This window comes from Onychomys torridus, chromosome 12 (genome assembly GCF_903995425.1).
Source record: "Onychomys torridus chromosome 12, mOncTor1.1, whole genome shotgun sequence".
NCBI lineage: Eukaryota > Metazoa > Chordata > Mammalia > Rodentia > Cricetidae > Onychomys > Onychomys torridus.
In genome coordinates this window covers 2762113-2778917 of record NC_050454.1, presented here as the reverse complement: position 1 = coordinate 2778917, position 16805 = coordinate 2762113, and the positions used below count along the sequence as shown (strand labels likewise).

Genomic DNA, 16805 nt, shown 5'->3' with positions numbered 1-16805 from the left:
ACACACACACACAGAGAGAGAGAGAGACAGACAGACAGACAGACAGACAGACAGACAGACAGAATCCTTACTTTGAAAGGGCAACTGGCTTGGCCTGGCTACACTCTAGGAGCCCCTTTTCTGGCAGATAGGACTGTTTCTTTCCAATGCTGTGTTGAAGTGGGGTAGGGTGGAGGGTGTTGACTTACAGCAATTGCTGGTTTCTATGATTTCCTTAGTAGTGACTAATCCCAAGCTGCCAACTTAATATCACTGACCACAGAGCTGGGAAGAAGTGGGCCAAGTCTACCCTTCGGCCAAGTGTTTTGTTCTACCCAAGTGCCGTGTTCTCTCTGTGCCTCTGACATTCTGTCCTCCCGACTACTGTGAACTTCAGTGGACCTAGCCTCCAATTATGGAAATTCCCCACGCCAGCCTTTCTGCTACTCTAGGCCCCTGTGACCTGCCCCTGTGACCTGGACTCAACTTCTGGTCCACAAGTCAATTCTCAACCTCCATGATGTCCGCAGTTCTCATCACCTCTGAGCCTCAAATGTAGTCCCATCTGTCTCAGGGGAAATCTCTGTCCCAGTGTCCTTCCTTGGTTGGGTGTGCTCACTGGATCACGAGGTGGGAATGTGATCTGTCACCCAAGGACGCAAGTCAGTATTATTTCCTGAGACAAGGCTAGGTCAGGGCCTGACTCTGCCTGGCCCTTTACCCTGTTCCCTTTGCCATTTCCCTTCTTATGCTCCATTCTCCAAGCATATTTTTGGTTTGACTTCTCATTCATTCGTTCGTTCGTTCGTTCGTTCATTCATTCATTCATTCATTCATTCATTCACTCATTCGTACATTCATTCATACATTTGGTACTGGGATGAATCCTGAGTCTTATGTATGCCAGGTCCAGGCTCTGCCGTAAGTTGCTTCCCCAGATCAGGAGTCTGTACTTTCAACCAGCATATACAGGTGGTCTGGCCAGCACCCTTTGAGAAACAGTACAGTAGCCATTAGCTACATTAGCCACTGGACACTTGACATGCAGCCAGTGCAAACTGAGATAGGCTGTAGGTGCAGAATATGCACTGGTTTTTGAAGACTAAGGTTCAGAAGAAAAAAATTTCACTCTTAATATTGATTACATTGACATGACAATTTTTAGACATACTGGGTTAAGCAAGATGCCTTATTTTCATTTTATTTTGTTTGGTTGAGACAGAATTTCTCTCTGCAGCCTAGGCTGGCCTAGAAACTCACTAAGCTCAGGCTAGCCTTAAGTTCATGGCAATCCTCCTGCCTCAGTCTCCTAAGTACTGGGGTAACAAGTGTGATCTACTAAACCTGGCTGGTCTTTGTCTTGTCTATTACTTTTAATTTTTAAATAATATTTTCTATTTCATAGCTAAAATAATCAAATATTTAATTTATTATTATATTTAATATTTAACTAAAATAACTGGTTTTAACTATAAACATATATAATATTTTTGTTTTCTATGTATTATGTTTGTGTATATGTGTGTGTGAGTGCATGTGTGTGGGCACAGGGTGTATGTAAAAAGTCAGAGGACAGTTCACAGAGTCAGATCTCCTACATTGCATAAGTCCTGGGCTTGAACTCAGGCTGGCAGGCTGGCATGTGCCTTTACCCACTGAGCCATCCAGGACACACGTTTTTGTCTTCTTGAGAGAGGATGTGCCTCTGTAGCCCAGGCTTGTTTTGAATTTACATGTACCCCCAAACTAGCCTTGAATCTGAGATATTCCTGTCTTAGCCTCTTAAGTTCTCCCATGTCTGGTTTAAAATTTAATTTTTGTTTTGTTTTTTTGTTTGTTTGTTTTTCAAGGGTTTCTTGTGTAGCCCTGGCTGTCCTGGAATTTGCTTTGTAGACCAGGCTGGCAGCAAACTCACAAAGATCCACCTGCCTCTACCTCACAAGTTTGGGATTTAAAGATGTGCACCACCACTCCCAACTAAATTTTAAATTTTTTAATTTAATATTTTTTGTGTTGGGAATTATTGAACCCAGGGCATCACTGCATGTAAAGTAAGCACTCTATGATCTGAGCTATGTCCCCAGCCTTGTGTTCTTTTGTTTTAAATTGTGTGTGTGTGTGTGTGTGTGTGTGTGTGTGTGTGTGTGTGTTCTGTAATCCCAGCATTGGGATGGCAGAGAAAGGATCCTTGGAACAAGCTAGCAAGCTGGACTAGACTGGATTCAAGTGAGAAGCCTTACATTAATATATAAAGTGGAGGAGGATAAAGGAAGACAAGCAATGTCAGCCTCTGGACTCCATGTGCACACAGACATAGACATAGATACACAAACATAAACACACAGATACTCACACTAATATACATATACACATGCATGCAAAACACACATTTTAGGTGACTGCTAGAAACTTTCAATTACAAATATGGGTTCACGTTCTGGACTATAATTTTAACCTTCATTTTATAAGTCCTGGTGTGTGGCTAGCACCCCCATCCCTCTCAATACCCCCCCCCCCTAAATGTTTTATCTAGATCTACAGGAGGCTCCAAGCCAGGGTACTCACTCTATTTTTTGTGAAGGAAGTGGATGGTGTTGACTGAAGGGGCGGTGGTGGGGAGGATTCTGGGTAAATTCTTTCCAAGGCTATGGAGTCTTTTCCTACTGTGTTAAGACCTGTTGTGTTTAGGACACCTGTTGTCCTTGGGTGACTGGGTGTTTCCTCATGCCCTCCCACACCAGTTTCAGTTGGAGAGGACAGAAGACGACTGGGGGTGGAGAAGTAAGGGAAGGAGGGAGGGAGACTAAGAAATGTTTCAAGGGACCACAAGGACATTGAGAGGGAAGAAACTAGGAAACCGAAGCAAAGATGCTGTCTGTCTCTTAGATGTGTGTGGAACACGGGAAGAGGAGATGTCCTCAAAGTGACACCCACAGGGACTAGCTGCGTAGCTGAGCACATGCTTTGCGTGCGTGAGGTCCTGGCTTCATTCTCCAGCACCTAGAAGAAGAGTAAAAGTGAACCTAAAGATAAAATGGTATTAACAGGTTAAACCTCCAAGGAAGACGCCCTTGAAACCCTCTTTGCACAGGGTTCTAGTCACTGGGGTTTTTCTCATACTCCGCTTTGTAAGTTCTCATTTTGTGGTTCCAGAACCCCAAGGGTGGCTCTCCAGATTTTCCAGGTGTCTCATTGCTGTGGTAATGAAACCCAGGCAGCACTGGCCAAGACTAAGACATCAGTTCAGGCATTATGGGGTACATTTGATCTGCCTCATCTATAGTGTGGCACGCTCTTCCAAACCTAGCTCTCTAGGGAGTTTCATGGCTTCCTGTTGAGTTGGCCCAGCTAGGTGCTGAGAGACCATGGGCAAGGCAGATGGGGAGGGCTGTACTTTGGAGCCAGGCTCTGGCCACGATGCTTGAGTTCTCTGGGCCTCAGTAACCAAGTCACCTGGAATTATACAGGCCACCTGCTGCCTCCTGGTTTTGTGATGTGTTTCAAATGAGTGAGTAAATGAAGGAAAGTGGGCCTGAGTGGGGTTTCTGAAATCCCTAAAATGGGGAGGACCAGAGAGGTTATGGGTGCCTCTAATTTAAGGCCTTAACTTAATTAATGCCTTTAATTTAATAGCACACATGAAACTGGGGCAGATGGATATGCAATTAGAGGCCAGCCTGGGCTACATAGCTAATTCAAGACGATCTGGGCTATATGGTGGGACTTTGTCTTAAAATCAAGGGCTGGGTATGTAGATGGGTGTAGCTTCATGCATAAGGGTTTAATTCCCAGAGCTACCTTTTCCTCTGTCACGCTCTCTGACGGTTTTTGGAAGAGCCTTTTTACCCACCCATGACCTCCCTCACCTGTGGGGCTCTTTCCCAGCTGGGGCTCCTCATGCAGCCTGTCTGTTGTTCTCTGAGCCATTGCCAGGGTAACCACACTGTGGGAGAAAAAAAGCTACAGGCTGTGGACGGGCTTCCTGACTGCAGGACGGGATGCTAGCAATTACTCACCCAAGCACGCCCTGCAGCCTGTGAGCCATCCTCTCCGGAGGGATCAAAGACAGCTTCAGTGATTCATGGAGTGGGGCTGCCAAGCTGCTCTGCCTTGTCTTTTAGGTCTTGACCCTGCGGGCCCTTTGTTCAACGGGAGACCTGCTGAGGACAGATTAGATCCCAGCGATGCACAGTTCGTTGACGTCATCCACTCCGACACTGATGGTAACTCTCCTTTGTGGATTAGCGCCCCCACGATGCGCAGTCTGCTCCGCCCATTCCCTGATACTATCTTTTCCTCCATGTAGGCAGGGGGGTTCAGCAGCACTGACGGGGTGGGAGTGGGGGATGGGGGTCAGAATCTAGGCCCAGGACCCGATGATGAAGCTGATGTGATTTCCCTTTCTCACCTGGTTTTCCAAAGTGATCAAGTCCAATTAAAACCAGGCTGGTCTGTCTACACATAGATAGTTGGCTTCAGGTAACAGGGGTGTCCTGACTTTTCTCTTATTCTCCTGTGCTGAGAGTGCTGTGTCTCTCCACCCAGAGCACCTCTGCCCTACTTGTGGCTCTTTGTAGATATTCCAGATCATTTCAACATGCCCGTTTCTTTTCTTTCTTTCTTCCTTTCTTTCTTTCTTTCTTTCTTTCTTTTTTTTTTTTGGTTTTTCGAGACAGGGTTTCTCTGTGTAGCTTTGTGCCTTTCCTAGAACTCACTTGGTAGTCGAGGCTGGCCTCAAACTCACAGAGATCCGCCTGCCTCTGCCTCCCAAGTGCTGGGATTAAAGGCGTACACCACCACCACCCGGCACATTTTACATGCCAGTTTCTTATCTGCTTGCTGTTTGTGTGGTTTGGGGTGATGTTCATGGTTGGGTGCCCAGGCTATGTAGCAAGACTGTGGTTGATTTAGCTCAGTGGTAGAGCGCTTGCCTAGCAAGCGCAAGGCCCTGAGTTGGGTCCTCAGCTCTGGAAAATAATAATAATAATAATAATAATAATAATAATAATAATAATAATGTAGATATCCACTGTATCTCGGGGAGGAGGAGTAACTGGGTACTTGGGGAGGAGGGCTGGAACAAAGCAGAGCACTCATTTTATTGTATTTCTTTATGATGTAACTAGCTAACAAACCACAGACCCAGGGCAGAGAATGTATAGCTCAATGGTAGTGTTTGTGTAGCATGCCCCAGCACCAGCGAACAAAGAGCAACAAACCAGCATGGGGCCTGAGAGATGGCTTAGTCTGTAAGGACTTGCTTAAGGGTGCTGTCTGCCACTGAGGCTGACCACGGAGTTTGATCTCTGGAACGCACCTGATGCAAGAGACCTGACTCCCAAAGCCTGTCCTCTGGCCTCCAAATTCATGCTGGCACATGCGCACCAAACATACACTGACACTACAAAACAAAGTCTTTGTTTTTTAAAATTACCCCTGACCCGGTATCGTGGGCACTCCTGTGTAACAATCAGTGACTTTATCTTGGGGAAAATGTCTTTTTGTGGACAGCTGCATTATCATCCTGGCATTTGCAAAGCTGTTCCTTGCTTAGGTAAGAGCCTGTCAGTGCCATTTTAAGATGGACAGAAGAAAACAATTTACTTTTTGTTCATTTTTTGAGGCAGGGTTTCTCTGTGTTTTAGACCAGGCTGGCCTTGAACTCATAGAAATTGACTTACCTCTGCCTCTCGAGTACTGGGATTAAAGCTGTGCACCACCATCACCCAGCTTGCTTTTTATTCTTGAGAAGTGAATTTTGTTTTACAGTGAGGCAAACGCTGAGTTTTGCTCTTTCTGGTGATGCTGAGCCAACCCTGAAGCCTACCAGCCCTTTCTTCCTCTTGATTTCTCCACAGCTGTGTTACAGATGTTAAGAAAATGGGAACGGTGTGTGCGATGCCCAGCTGACACCTGGAGTCTCAAAATATGATAACTATTATCATGATTACTGTAATATGCTGCACATAACACATGCATGTACATATGTATATAGAAACATCTGCTTTTATTTTTTCTGAGACTCTGGCTATGTACTGTTGGCTACCACTGTGCAGCTGAGGCTGGTTATAAACTGTCAACCTTTTTGTCTCAGCCTCCTGGCTGCTGGATTATAATCATGGACCACCACACCTGGTTCCATGTTAACCCATTTTGGTTTTGTTCTTCGAGACAGACAGGGTTTCTCTGTGTAGCCCTGGCTGTCCTGGAACTGTCTTTGTAGACCAAGCTTGCTTCGAACTCACAGAGATCTGCTTACCTCTGCCTCCCAAAGGCTGGGATTAAAGGCATGTGCCACCACCGCCCAGCTCCTATGTTAACCTTTTTAATATAACATTTTCTAATTATTTTGGGGTTTGTATGGCAAGAGAAAATAAAATTGTTACATTTCTAGGTACCTATTTTTAAAAGTGTTTCCAGTCTTTTTTATTGTCTTAGATCTCAGTCTGTTTGTTTGTTTGAAGTAGGGTCTCTCACTCTTTAGCCCAAGCTAGCTTCAAGCTCGTAACAATCCCCCTGCCTAAGCTTCTTAAGTGCTGGTATTACAAGTGTGAGCCACCACACCTGGCTTAGGTCCAACATTTTTATTTTTGTTCTTTTATTTTTATTTGTATTGGTGTTTTGACTGCATGTGTATCTGTGCAACACATGTGTGATTGGATCCCCTGAGACTGAAGTCACAGTTACAACCACTGGAGGTAGTTAGGAGCCACCATGTAGCCCAGCTCCTCTGTAAGAGCAGCCAGTGCTCTTAACCACTGAGCCATCTCTAGATCAGGTCCAAAAATGCTGAGATTTTTATCTACTAAGTAAAAATTAATTGTTTCCTATTTCATTTTCTGAGGATTTATACAATACAAACAGAAGTTTAGGAATCTCTTGGCAATTAGAGGGCTCTGAGTAAATGTAAAGAAGAAAAAGGCCATCCTGTCAGCCCTTCAGGGAGCAAGTGCCCAGAATCTATCTTTAGAAACAGTGGGGATTCCATTCCATCACTCTTTATGTGCTCAGCCAGCACTGACATGCATGCTGATGCAATCAGCTTGCTGCTTTCTAACGCACTAGCTCACAGCTTTGGGCAAGACCTTTAAGTAGGTATAAGGGCCATGATAGCAACCACAACACCACTGTCCCTGCCTAACCCTGCAGGCAGGTGAACGTGGGGACGTGCACGGTCCCCATGTAAGCCTTGCGTGTTCTCTTTTAGCACTGGGCTACAAGGAACCACTAGGACACATAGACTTCTACCCGAATGGAGGACTGGATCAACCGGGCTGCCCAAAGACAATATTTGGAGGTAAGTGTCATACGTTATCCTTTGTAAGACAGTAGTTTGGAAAGGCATATTAAAATATCTGATACTAGCAGGTGTGATGATACATACCTATAACATCAGGCAGGAGGATCTGTACTTCAAGCACAGCCATGAGGTCCTGTCTCACAAACAAAACAAAAACCAACCATAAATTACCTGCTATCCATGGGTATTGTGAATAGAAAACAGACAGCCTGAAAAAAACAGAGGTGGCAGAACCATATATCACAAAACACAAACAGGAAGTTGGAGGGCAGCCTAAAGATGAGAAGAGGGCAGAGTTAGAATCTGGTCCTCCCTAAATGCCCTGACTTATTCCTCACCGCTGCTAGAGAAAGGAAAATCGTCTTGAAAAGCTTCTAGAACAAGGATGCTCTGGAGGTTTGGGAGCTGGCTCAGGGGATAAGCATGATCACTGCCCAAGCACAATGGCCTGAGCTCAGATGCCAACACCCACAGGAAAGACTGTGGGCTGTGGGAGGCAGAGGCAGGAGAACCACTGAGGTTTTCCGGATGTCTGCCTAGGGCCATATTCAGCAAGAGACCCTGTCTCCTCAAAGGAATAGGTGAAGAATGACAGAGCAGGACCCCTGCTGTCTGCCTCTGACCTTCAGGAGCCTGCACACATTGGTATTTACACTATTATACCACATTCACACATTTGAAAAAAGCTAAAGATGGTTTGTATAAAATGACGTCTGTATAGGGCCACATTGGAATAGCAACATGTTTAAAAATAATCCAGCTTACATGACTTCAGTGGGCTTAACCATATGACTGAGCATCCAAATCCTGTCCTATGCGACAGAGTGATCACATGTGTCTCCTGCATTGTTACTGTCACCACGGTATCTGCTAGAGGAAGTCCTAAGGAGCAGGAAGGCATGCTGGCCTGTCAGGTTTTACCTTAGTCCAGTTTGGCCCAGATGCCTCATGCCCTCTTGGTCCCAGTTTGCCCTTCACTGTCTCCTGTGTGGGCTGAACTGAGCACAGGAAACAGGAACACTGATGTAGTAGCAGCACTCTATGCCCCACCCTAAGAGCCAACACAACCGCAGGGCCTGTTTCCTGTTTTGTTTTGTTTTGTTTTGTTTTCATAGACAGGTTTCTCTGTATAGCCTTGGCTGTCCTGGAACTCACTCTGTAGACCAGGCTGGCCTTGAACTCACAGACATCTGCCTGCCTCTGCCTCCCCAGTGCTGGGATTAAAGGTGTGCGCCGCCACCACCCATTTGGGGCTCAATTCTTTTTGGAACCACACCAGCAGCTCCAGGTCTTCTGATATCCATCTCTGTGCATCATCAGCTTCCAGCTGCATCATAACACCTGGTGACATCCACTGAAAAAGAGCCCTGCCTCTGACCACTCTGGCTTAGACTCTCCCTGCCATCACCTGCCATTTGGTCCTTCTCAATTCACTCTGGTGGCAGGAACAAAACCCAGCTACCAGGAGGCTAGCACGAATGCCCCTTGGATCCATTGAACCTTAGGTTTCTGCCATAGTGGTCCCACTGCTGTCTGGAAGCATTGTTGGAGATGTCCCGAGACCTACTGAACTGAGTCCAGGGAAGCTTGGTAGCTTCTCGCTGGCCCTCACTGCCAGAAACTCCTCTAGGGTCACTCCTCCTAGATCTACACATCTCCCTACTTATGTTACAGATGAGCTAGACTTGACTTCCACACACTCCTGTCTCAGTCACTGTTCTATTGCTGAGAAGAGACGCCATGACCACGGCAAGTCTTATAAAAGAAAACATTTCTATCACAGCCCACAAAGAACCAGCTTCCAGGGTGCAGAAGGAAAGTCCACAGTATAGTGCAAACTGAGACTTTTTCATCTGAGGGGGTTAGGGAAAAATAATCTCATGCACTCTCTCTTGATGGTTTCATTTCTTTATTCTCTGATCTTGTCCATGTCTCATGTCTCATCATGTTGTTCTGTCTCATTGCTCCATTATTCCCTTTCTCTCCACTGCTTAAAAACTCTAACGGGGCTGGGTGGTGGTGGCCTTTAATCCCAGTACTCAGGAGGCAGAGGCAGGCGGATCTCTGTGAGTTCGAGGCCAGCCTGGTCTACAAAGCGAGTTCCAGGAAAGGTGCAAAGCTACACAGAGAAACCCTGTCTCCAAAAAACCAAAACCAAAACCAAAACCAAAAACAAGCAAACAACAACAACAACAAAACTCTAACGGGGACTGGAAAGATGACTCAGAGGTTAAGAGCACTGGCTGTTCTTACAGAGGTCCTGAGTTCAATTCCCAGCAACCACATGGTGGCTCACAACCATCTGGCACCCTCTTCTGGCCTGAAGTCATACATGCTGTATACATAATAAATAAATCTAAAAAAAACCAAAAACTAACAGAATCTCTAAGACAGCTAGGTGCCATATATCTTGTAATATCCACTCAGCCAGGCACTTTAAATGAAATTAATGACCAAAATGCCTGTGTTCTCTGTCTTGTGTATAACTTCTAATTATCCAAGAATAACTGCAGCCCTCACAGGGGTTACAGTGTCAGATTGTTTTCTGTGCCTTGACTACTCAGAATTTATTTTCTCAAATTGAGGTCAGAAATGGGTACAAGGACTTAATCACTTGCCACCTAGCAATAATTGGGCTGTTTTTGTATTTATAATCTAGCCAGATAGTACAGCTGTGTGTCCTTGTGAATTAGAAATTGGAAACATTTATCTAAAAACCCATTAGCAAGACATCTGATCTAATCTAATCCTTTGGAGCTTTGTTTCATCTAATGATGTACAAAAACCTGTGACTTCATAACTCAACATAAAGATTAAAAGAATTTGAGCCAGCCTGGCTCCTGGACTCAAATGTTTTCCTAAATTATAAATCTGAGCTGTGAGCTAAAGCAGGTCCTAAGTGTCTCATAGGCCTGGTAGAACAATAGGCCTTAGTAATGAAACATATCCTAGAATTATTTTTATTCATCAAAACTCTGTGTCTATTAGACAGTACAGCTTAAGGAGAAATCAATACAGAAATACATGCCCAGAAGATCAGGATGTTTTCATGAGATAAACATACTATCATGCAGGTAGTGGGGGGCTCGCCACATACATATACATTATATCAGATACCAAAGGTACAGCAGAAGCAAAAGACATTCTAGTGTCTGTATTCTCATAAGCCTTGCTTAAGTGAGACATACCCACCAGAGTGTTTCTTCTGGTGGGCTGACACCTGAACCTCAATTGTCACCTGCAGAGAGAGACAGACAGACAGACAGACAGACTCTGGGCTTTTGAAACCTCAAAGTCCACTTCCAGAGATACACTTCCTCCAACAAGGACACACCTCTTTCTTTTCTTTCCTTTCCTAAGCTGCACCATTCTGATCTCTGGCATATCCTCAGTCCCTACTATAGTGGCAGGGAATAAGTGCTCAGAGTGTTTGTTGAGTGAGTGAATGAGTGGGTGAATAACTGGACAATGAATACGACTGCAGCCAAACTCATACCAGTATTAGATGTCAACTCAGTTTGCAGATCCTATTGATCTACCCCCCTGAATTCTCAAAAATGTCTGTGGCCCCAGGTTGTGTTGGCCAACAGCTCACTCACTTTTAGAGTGAGCATGAAACTTGAGAACAGTTTTGCTAGTGGGAGATTAATCTTAGATATGAGTTTCCTTCTAGGGTTCATGAAGGCCATACCTCTTAATCCTTCAAATGCTTTCAAATAGTGCCACTCCCTGGTGACTAAGCATTCAAATATATGAGCTTATGGGGACCATTCTTCTTCAAACTACCACACCATTAGAGAGCCATTTTGTTTATCCCCATCTTGTTCACAGAATCAATATTTCCTTCCACCTCTGCCAGCATTGCCAGTTCTCTCTTTCAAAGCTGCTCCTCTGCTGCCCTCCTTGGAGTCATTCCTCGGTGCTCTATTTTCCTGATGGCCTTTCTTCTTCCTTTTTTACTTTTTGGGATTTGGGTGTATGGATTTGCAGGTCAGAGATCCTCATCAGATGTCATTCTCAGGAGCCATCCATGTTGCTTTTTGAGACAGAGTCTAGGATCTGATTACCTTGGTTTTTTGTTTTGTTTAATTAAATGTATTTATTTATTTTACATTCCAATTGCAGATTTCCCTCCCTCCTCTCCTCCACTCCCCCTCCAATCCACTTTCTGTTCAGAAAGGAGCAAGTCTCCCGTGGGTATCAGCAAAGCATGGCATATCAAGTTGCAATAATACTAAGTACCTCCCCTTGTATTTAAGCTGAGCAAGGCCATCCAGTATGAAGAACAGGTTCCCAAGAGCCAAAGCATTAGCGACAGCCCCTACTCCCACTATTAAGAGTCCTACAAATAGACCAAGCTAAACAACTGTCACATATATGCAGAGGGCCTAGGTCAGTCCCATGCAGGTTCCTTGGTTGTTGGTTCAGTCTCTGTGAGCTCTTATGAGCCCAGGTTAGTTGTTTCTGTGAGTTCTCTTGTGAAGTCCTTGACCTCTCTGGCTCCTACAATCCTTCCTCTCTCTCTTTAGCAGGATTCCCTGAGCTAGACCTAATGCTTGGCTGGGGGTCTCTGCATCTGTTTCTGTCAGTTACAGATGAAGGCTCTCTGATGACAACTGGGGAATCATCAGTCTATGAGTATAACAGAATATTATTAGGCTTCATTACATTGACATTTCCCCCACTCTAGTTGTGTTTGGTTCTATCCAGCCTCGGGGTCCTGGAGCTCCAGGAAGTGTCAGGGTGGGCTGACCTTCATGGCATGAGTCTCAGGCTGGACCAGTCATTGGTTGGCCACTCCACCCAGCACATCCCATAGATAGGACAAACAGGGTGGGTTGGTGTCCAAATCCCTCCACTAGAAATCTTGCCTGGTCACAGGAGATGGTCACTTCAGGCTCCATAGCCCCTATTGCTAGGAGTCTTAGCTGGGGTCATCCTTGTAGATTCCTGGGAGTTTCCCTTGCATCAGGCTTCTATCTGACCTGAAATCTTCCCCCTTTCCAGTCATCTCTTTCAGTATTTTCCCCCTCCATCAACCTCTCCCAACCCAATCCCTCATGTTCCCATCCCCACCCACCAGCCCCTAGACCACCCACAAGATCTCTTCTATTTTTTTTCTTAGGGAGATCCATGTGTCCCCCACCCCCTTGGGCCCTCCTTGTCACCTAGCCTCTCTGGGTCTGTTTACTTTGTTTTTCTAATTATTTATTGTCATTGTTCTCTCTCTCTTTCCCTCTATGTGTGGTGTGGTGTGGTGTGTGTCTGTGTCTGTGCGTGCGGAAGTCAGAGGTCAACTTTGCAGAGTAGGCTCTCCTCCCCTTTGTTTGAGGTAATTCCTTCCTGTCTCCTTTCTGCTGCACCTGTGTATTCTGGGCTAGCTGGCCTGTGAGTTCCTAGATAATCCTCCTGCCTCTGACTTCGTCTTGCAGTGTGCCACTGCATCATCTTTTTGAGTTTTGGAGATCAAACCCAGGCCTTCAGGCTTGTGGAGCAAGTACTCTTGCCCACCAAGCCACCCCATGTTTTTTGAGATAAAGTCTCTCACTAATCTGGGGTTCTCTGATTGGGCCTAGCCCGGCTGGCTAGTGAAGCCTGGAAATCTGCCTGTCTCTGTCTCCCAAGTGCTGGAATTATAAATGCATGCTACCAAGAAGTCTAGCTCTTTTTAAAATGTGGGTTATGGGTCTCGGGTCCTCAGGCTCCCATGCAAGCATTTACCATCTGGGTTGTCTCCCTGGCTCCCTTTTCTCCTTCTTCAGTGATTTCAACTTAATTTGCTTTCTAGCAATAATCTGTAGGGACTCTGATGACCCAGGAAGCTTTGCACACACCCTTTTACCGAGGGACCCATGGAATAAAGGGGCTTCTTTTCTGTTTCCACCTCCTCATGCTTCACACAAACTGGCACATTCTCAGTTTCTATACACACCATTTTGCTGGTGGTGACATCGAGTTCATCATGGACTTTTCTCAGTTCGGTCTTTCCCAAAGCTGCCCCGCCCTCCTCTCGACCCCCCAGGCTAGGTCCCACTAAGCCTGGCCTCTGTAAAAGTCTCCCTTCTCTGTGACATCAGCTGAAACTAACCTTTCAGTGGTCCCCTCCCTGAGGTTCTCGGACACTCTCCTCAGCCTGAGTCACAGGTAGCTAGTTTTCTTCTCACACTTCCTTTCTTGAATATTTGATCTGCTTTTCTGGCTTCAGATTTCACTTTGAAAACGAGAAGAGTCGCTGAGAAACTAGTTAAGCACATCCGTCCCGGATACCACCTGCCGGGCCACGTGCTTTCCAAGGGCCTTCATTCTTAGAGTGGCTCACCTCACCCAGCTGCTGCCTATTGGTGCCCAGGTGAGGTCAATTCCAGAGAGACCATGCTCGTAGGAGTCACCACCCAGGCTCACCCCTTTTCTTAGAAAAAAAAAACAACCCACAGTAATTATGTTACTTAAGTGTGTGTGTATGTGCAGTCGAGTATGTACGGAGGACCAGGTGCCCGAGGAGGAGATCAGAGGTGTCGGATCCTCTGGAGCTGGAGTTAGAGGCAGTTGTGAGCTGCCTGATGTGGGTGCTGGGAACTGAACTTGGATCCTCTGGAAGAGCAACAGATTTCTTTTTTTCTTTCACTGAGCCAGCTCTCCAGTCTCTCCCCACCCTCCCCAACTCTTTCCTTTCTTAGATAGGGACTTGGCTCTGTGGCCCTGGCTGCCCAGGTAGCCCTGATACTTACTGTATACCTCAGGCTGGCACTGAACACATGGCACTCCTTGTCAGTACACTCACTAAGCTCTTACTCAAAGAGAGAGTTTATCCTGAAGCCAAACACAATGTCCATGGCCTAGAAACATAGCTATAGGTTACTGCAAATCCCACACAGTAATAGTTTCGTGAGGTTTACTTTTAATTGTTGGACAGCTTCATCCAGCTAATTAATTAAAACTTTCACTTTCACCCCTGATTCCCCTTTCTCATCTCCTTCCCATTCCTGCAATTGTTCTCAAGAGTTCCCGCTTTCCTGTCTGGCCCACTGAGTTAATTGGAGTTTCTCGCCTGCAGTGTGGGTGGGAGGTTATTTACGGGAGCAAGGGCTGTTCTACAGAAGAAAATGACATCTGCTTCAATTACCCTTAACTGTCACAGTCCCTCAGGGAAGGATAGAGTCTCACAGCAGAGGCCTTTCTCTCCTCTCATGAAATGTTTTTCAGTGACCGAACAAAGAAAATTATAAATACGTTGGTGGAGGGGCTGCTCTTCTAGAGGATCCAGGTGTGATCCCCAGCACCCACATGGTAGCTCACAGCCAGCTGTGACTCATGTTCCAGGGGATCTGATGTCCTTCTAACACCACCGACACCAGGCCATGCATGCAGGCAAAACACCGAGACACAGAAAAAATAAAGGAAAAACTGTAAATATTGTTGGAAACAGCAGGTGAGGAGGTTACAGCAAAACAGGGGTGTCTCTGCCGGAGGCCTCAGATGTTACCTGATGACATTCGTGGTGTCCGTGGAGCCTAGGGGTCTGTTTGTGCATTCCAAGAAGGATTTTATCCCACTCATAAAGATGTTAGGCCAAACACAGAGGTGGACTGTTAATAACCATTAAGAAGATTAAGGAAAACACAGGTTAACTTGGCTCTCAACTTCTCTCCAGAATCACAGAAGTTTTATTATTGTTGTTATTGTTGAGACAGGCTCTCTACACGTGTCTCCTGGAACTCGCTCTGTAGGTCTCTAACTCAGAGATCCTCCTGCTCCGCCTCCTGAGATTAAAGCCGTGCACCACTATGCCCAGCTACATAGAAGTTTTAATCAATCAGCCTAGCTGATTTAACACCGGTGCAGTGTTTTTCCCCATAGTGACTTCCGCTTTCAGCCTCCACAGTGCTGGGATCACGAGTGAGCACCACCCAGCTAGGCACTTGTTGCCCTTCTCTTTAGAGCATCCTTCCCCGTCCCCCCACTTAGCATTAGTGCCCAACCTCTGAACTGCACCCCATCCTTCCTCAGAATCCTCCAGTCTTTTATGTCGACCGATCCCTGTTCCTTGGCCCTCAGTAAAGTGCTGACCATTGAAAATGCTCCACGCAGTGTTTTCACACAGCACAATAGTACTTGGGCTGAGAAAACATGATGCCACCCCGTGGCTCAGGTCAGGTGTCACTAAGAATTAAGGCTTCCAGGTAAGCCTCAGGCTTAGCCCATCTGTAAGACTCAAGGCTGTGGCATGCTCCCGCCCCCCCCCGCCCCCGCCCCTTCCCTCCGTCCCGCCCCTCCCCTCCCCACAAACACTCCATTCAGTTTACAATCTGCAGCAAAGCATAGGTTCTCAAACTTACTCACTTATCGAGATTGTTTAGAAGGTTTCTTAAACCAGACTGCAGTAATTTACATTTACATTTCTAACCAGTTCCCAAGTTCCCGACAGACAAAGGCTTGTAATAGAGAAGTAAAACTCAGGCTTTAGATCCACAGAGACCTGGGTTTGACATTCCTGCTTTGCCACCTATGTGCACAGGGCCTCAGGTTCTCTGTGCCTCGCTTTCCCCGTGTGTAAAATGGGACTAATGGCTCCTAACTCCCAAGATTGTGAAGGAGAACAAAGCATGATCTAAGCACCTGACTTCTCACCACCTCCTCTTCTCTGACCTTCGTATCTTCTCACTGCCGGGTCTGCCCTCTTACTTTCACGTCATAGGAATTCCATTTCTCCGGGTTGGGGATTTAGCTCAGTAGTAGAGCGCTCAAGGCCCTGGGTTAGAATCCTCAGCTCCACATTAAAAAAAAGAAGAAGAAGAAATTCCATTTCTCTTTCCCCTCTCTCACATGATCTGTTCCTCCTCTTCACAGTCCCATTTCTACTTCACACACACACACACACACACACACACACACACACACACACCCATACCTCCCCACACATACAACTAGGGTTTACATGTGAGAGAAAACATGGTATTTGTTTGTCTAAATCTGGCTTATTTTGCTTAACGCAACAGTCTTCAGTTGTATCCCTTTCCCGCAAATGTCGTGATTTTATTTGCATTTATCATCGAGTAAAATTCCATTGTGTATGTACACCTCACTGTCTTCATCTGCTGAAGACATCTAGGCTAGCATTAGGTCTTGGCTGTTGTGAACCACTAGTACTGTAGTAAACACATGGGCAGGTATCTGTGGTGTATTGCCTTTGACCTGAGTCCTTTGAGAATATACTCAGGAGTGGTAGGTAGTTCTAGTTTTAATTCTCTCTCTCCTTTTGGTATTTTTGAGACAGGGTCTCACTATGTAGCTCTGGCTGTCCTAGAACTCACTATGTCTCCCTAGTGCTGGGATTAAAAGTGTGCACCACCACACCTGCATTAATTTTAATTCTTTTGAGAAACCCTCATGCTGCATTCCCTGGTGGTTGCAACAGTTTTGTCTGAAGAATCCTTTTTCAGCACACCTCTACCATTTTGTTATTGTTGCTTGTTTATTAACTGTGGCCATTCTGACTGTGTAGTGACACCATCTTGTGACTCAGTGA

The 16805-nt window shown here is 45.8% G+C and overlaps 1 protein-coding gene and 1 long non-coding RNA gene across 4 annotated transcripts in view; one reads left to right on the top strand and one right to left on the bottom strand.

Annotated features, from left to right (window-relative positions):
- LOC118593973 overlaps positions 1 to 16805 on the bottom strand; it is a 43176-nt gene that overhangs the window by 2719 nt on the left and 23652 nt on the right. For 2 of the 3 annotated variants that reach the window (XR_004946315.1, XR_004946317.1), the window contains 3 exons: positions 7364 to 7412; positions 3996 to 4139; positions 2545 to 2979 (listed from right to left, as the gene is read on the bottom strand). This is a non-coding gene — a long non-coding RNA (uncharacterized LOC118593973). The remainder of the gene's footprint in view (positions 1 to 2544; positions 2980 to 3995; positions 4140 to 7363; positions 7413 to 16805) is intronic. The other variant, XR_004946316.1, reaches the window with a different exon arrangement.
- The window catches only part of Liph (lipase H), a 46476-nt gene that overhangs the window by 11841 nt on the left and 17830 nt on the right, over positions 1 to 16805 (top strand). The window contains exons 4-5 of the mRNA XM_036203659.1: positions 4101 to 4202; positions 7187 to 7276. Coding sequence (XP_036059552.1) covers positions 4101 to 4202; positions 7187 to 7276 — 192 coding nt within the window. The remainder of the gene's footprint in view (positions 1 to 4100; positions 4203 to 7186; positions 7277 to 16805) is intronic.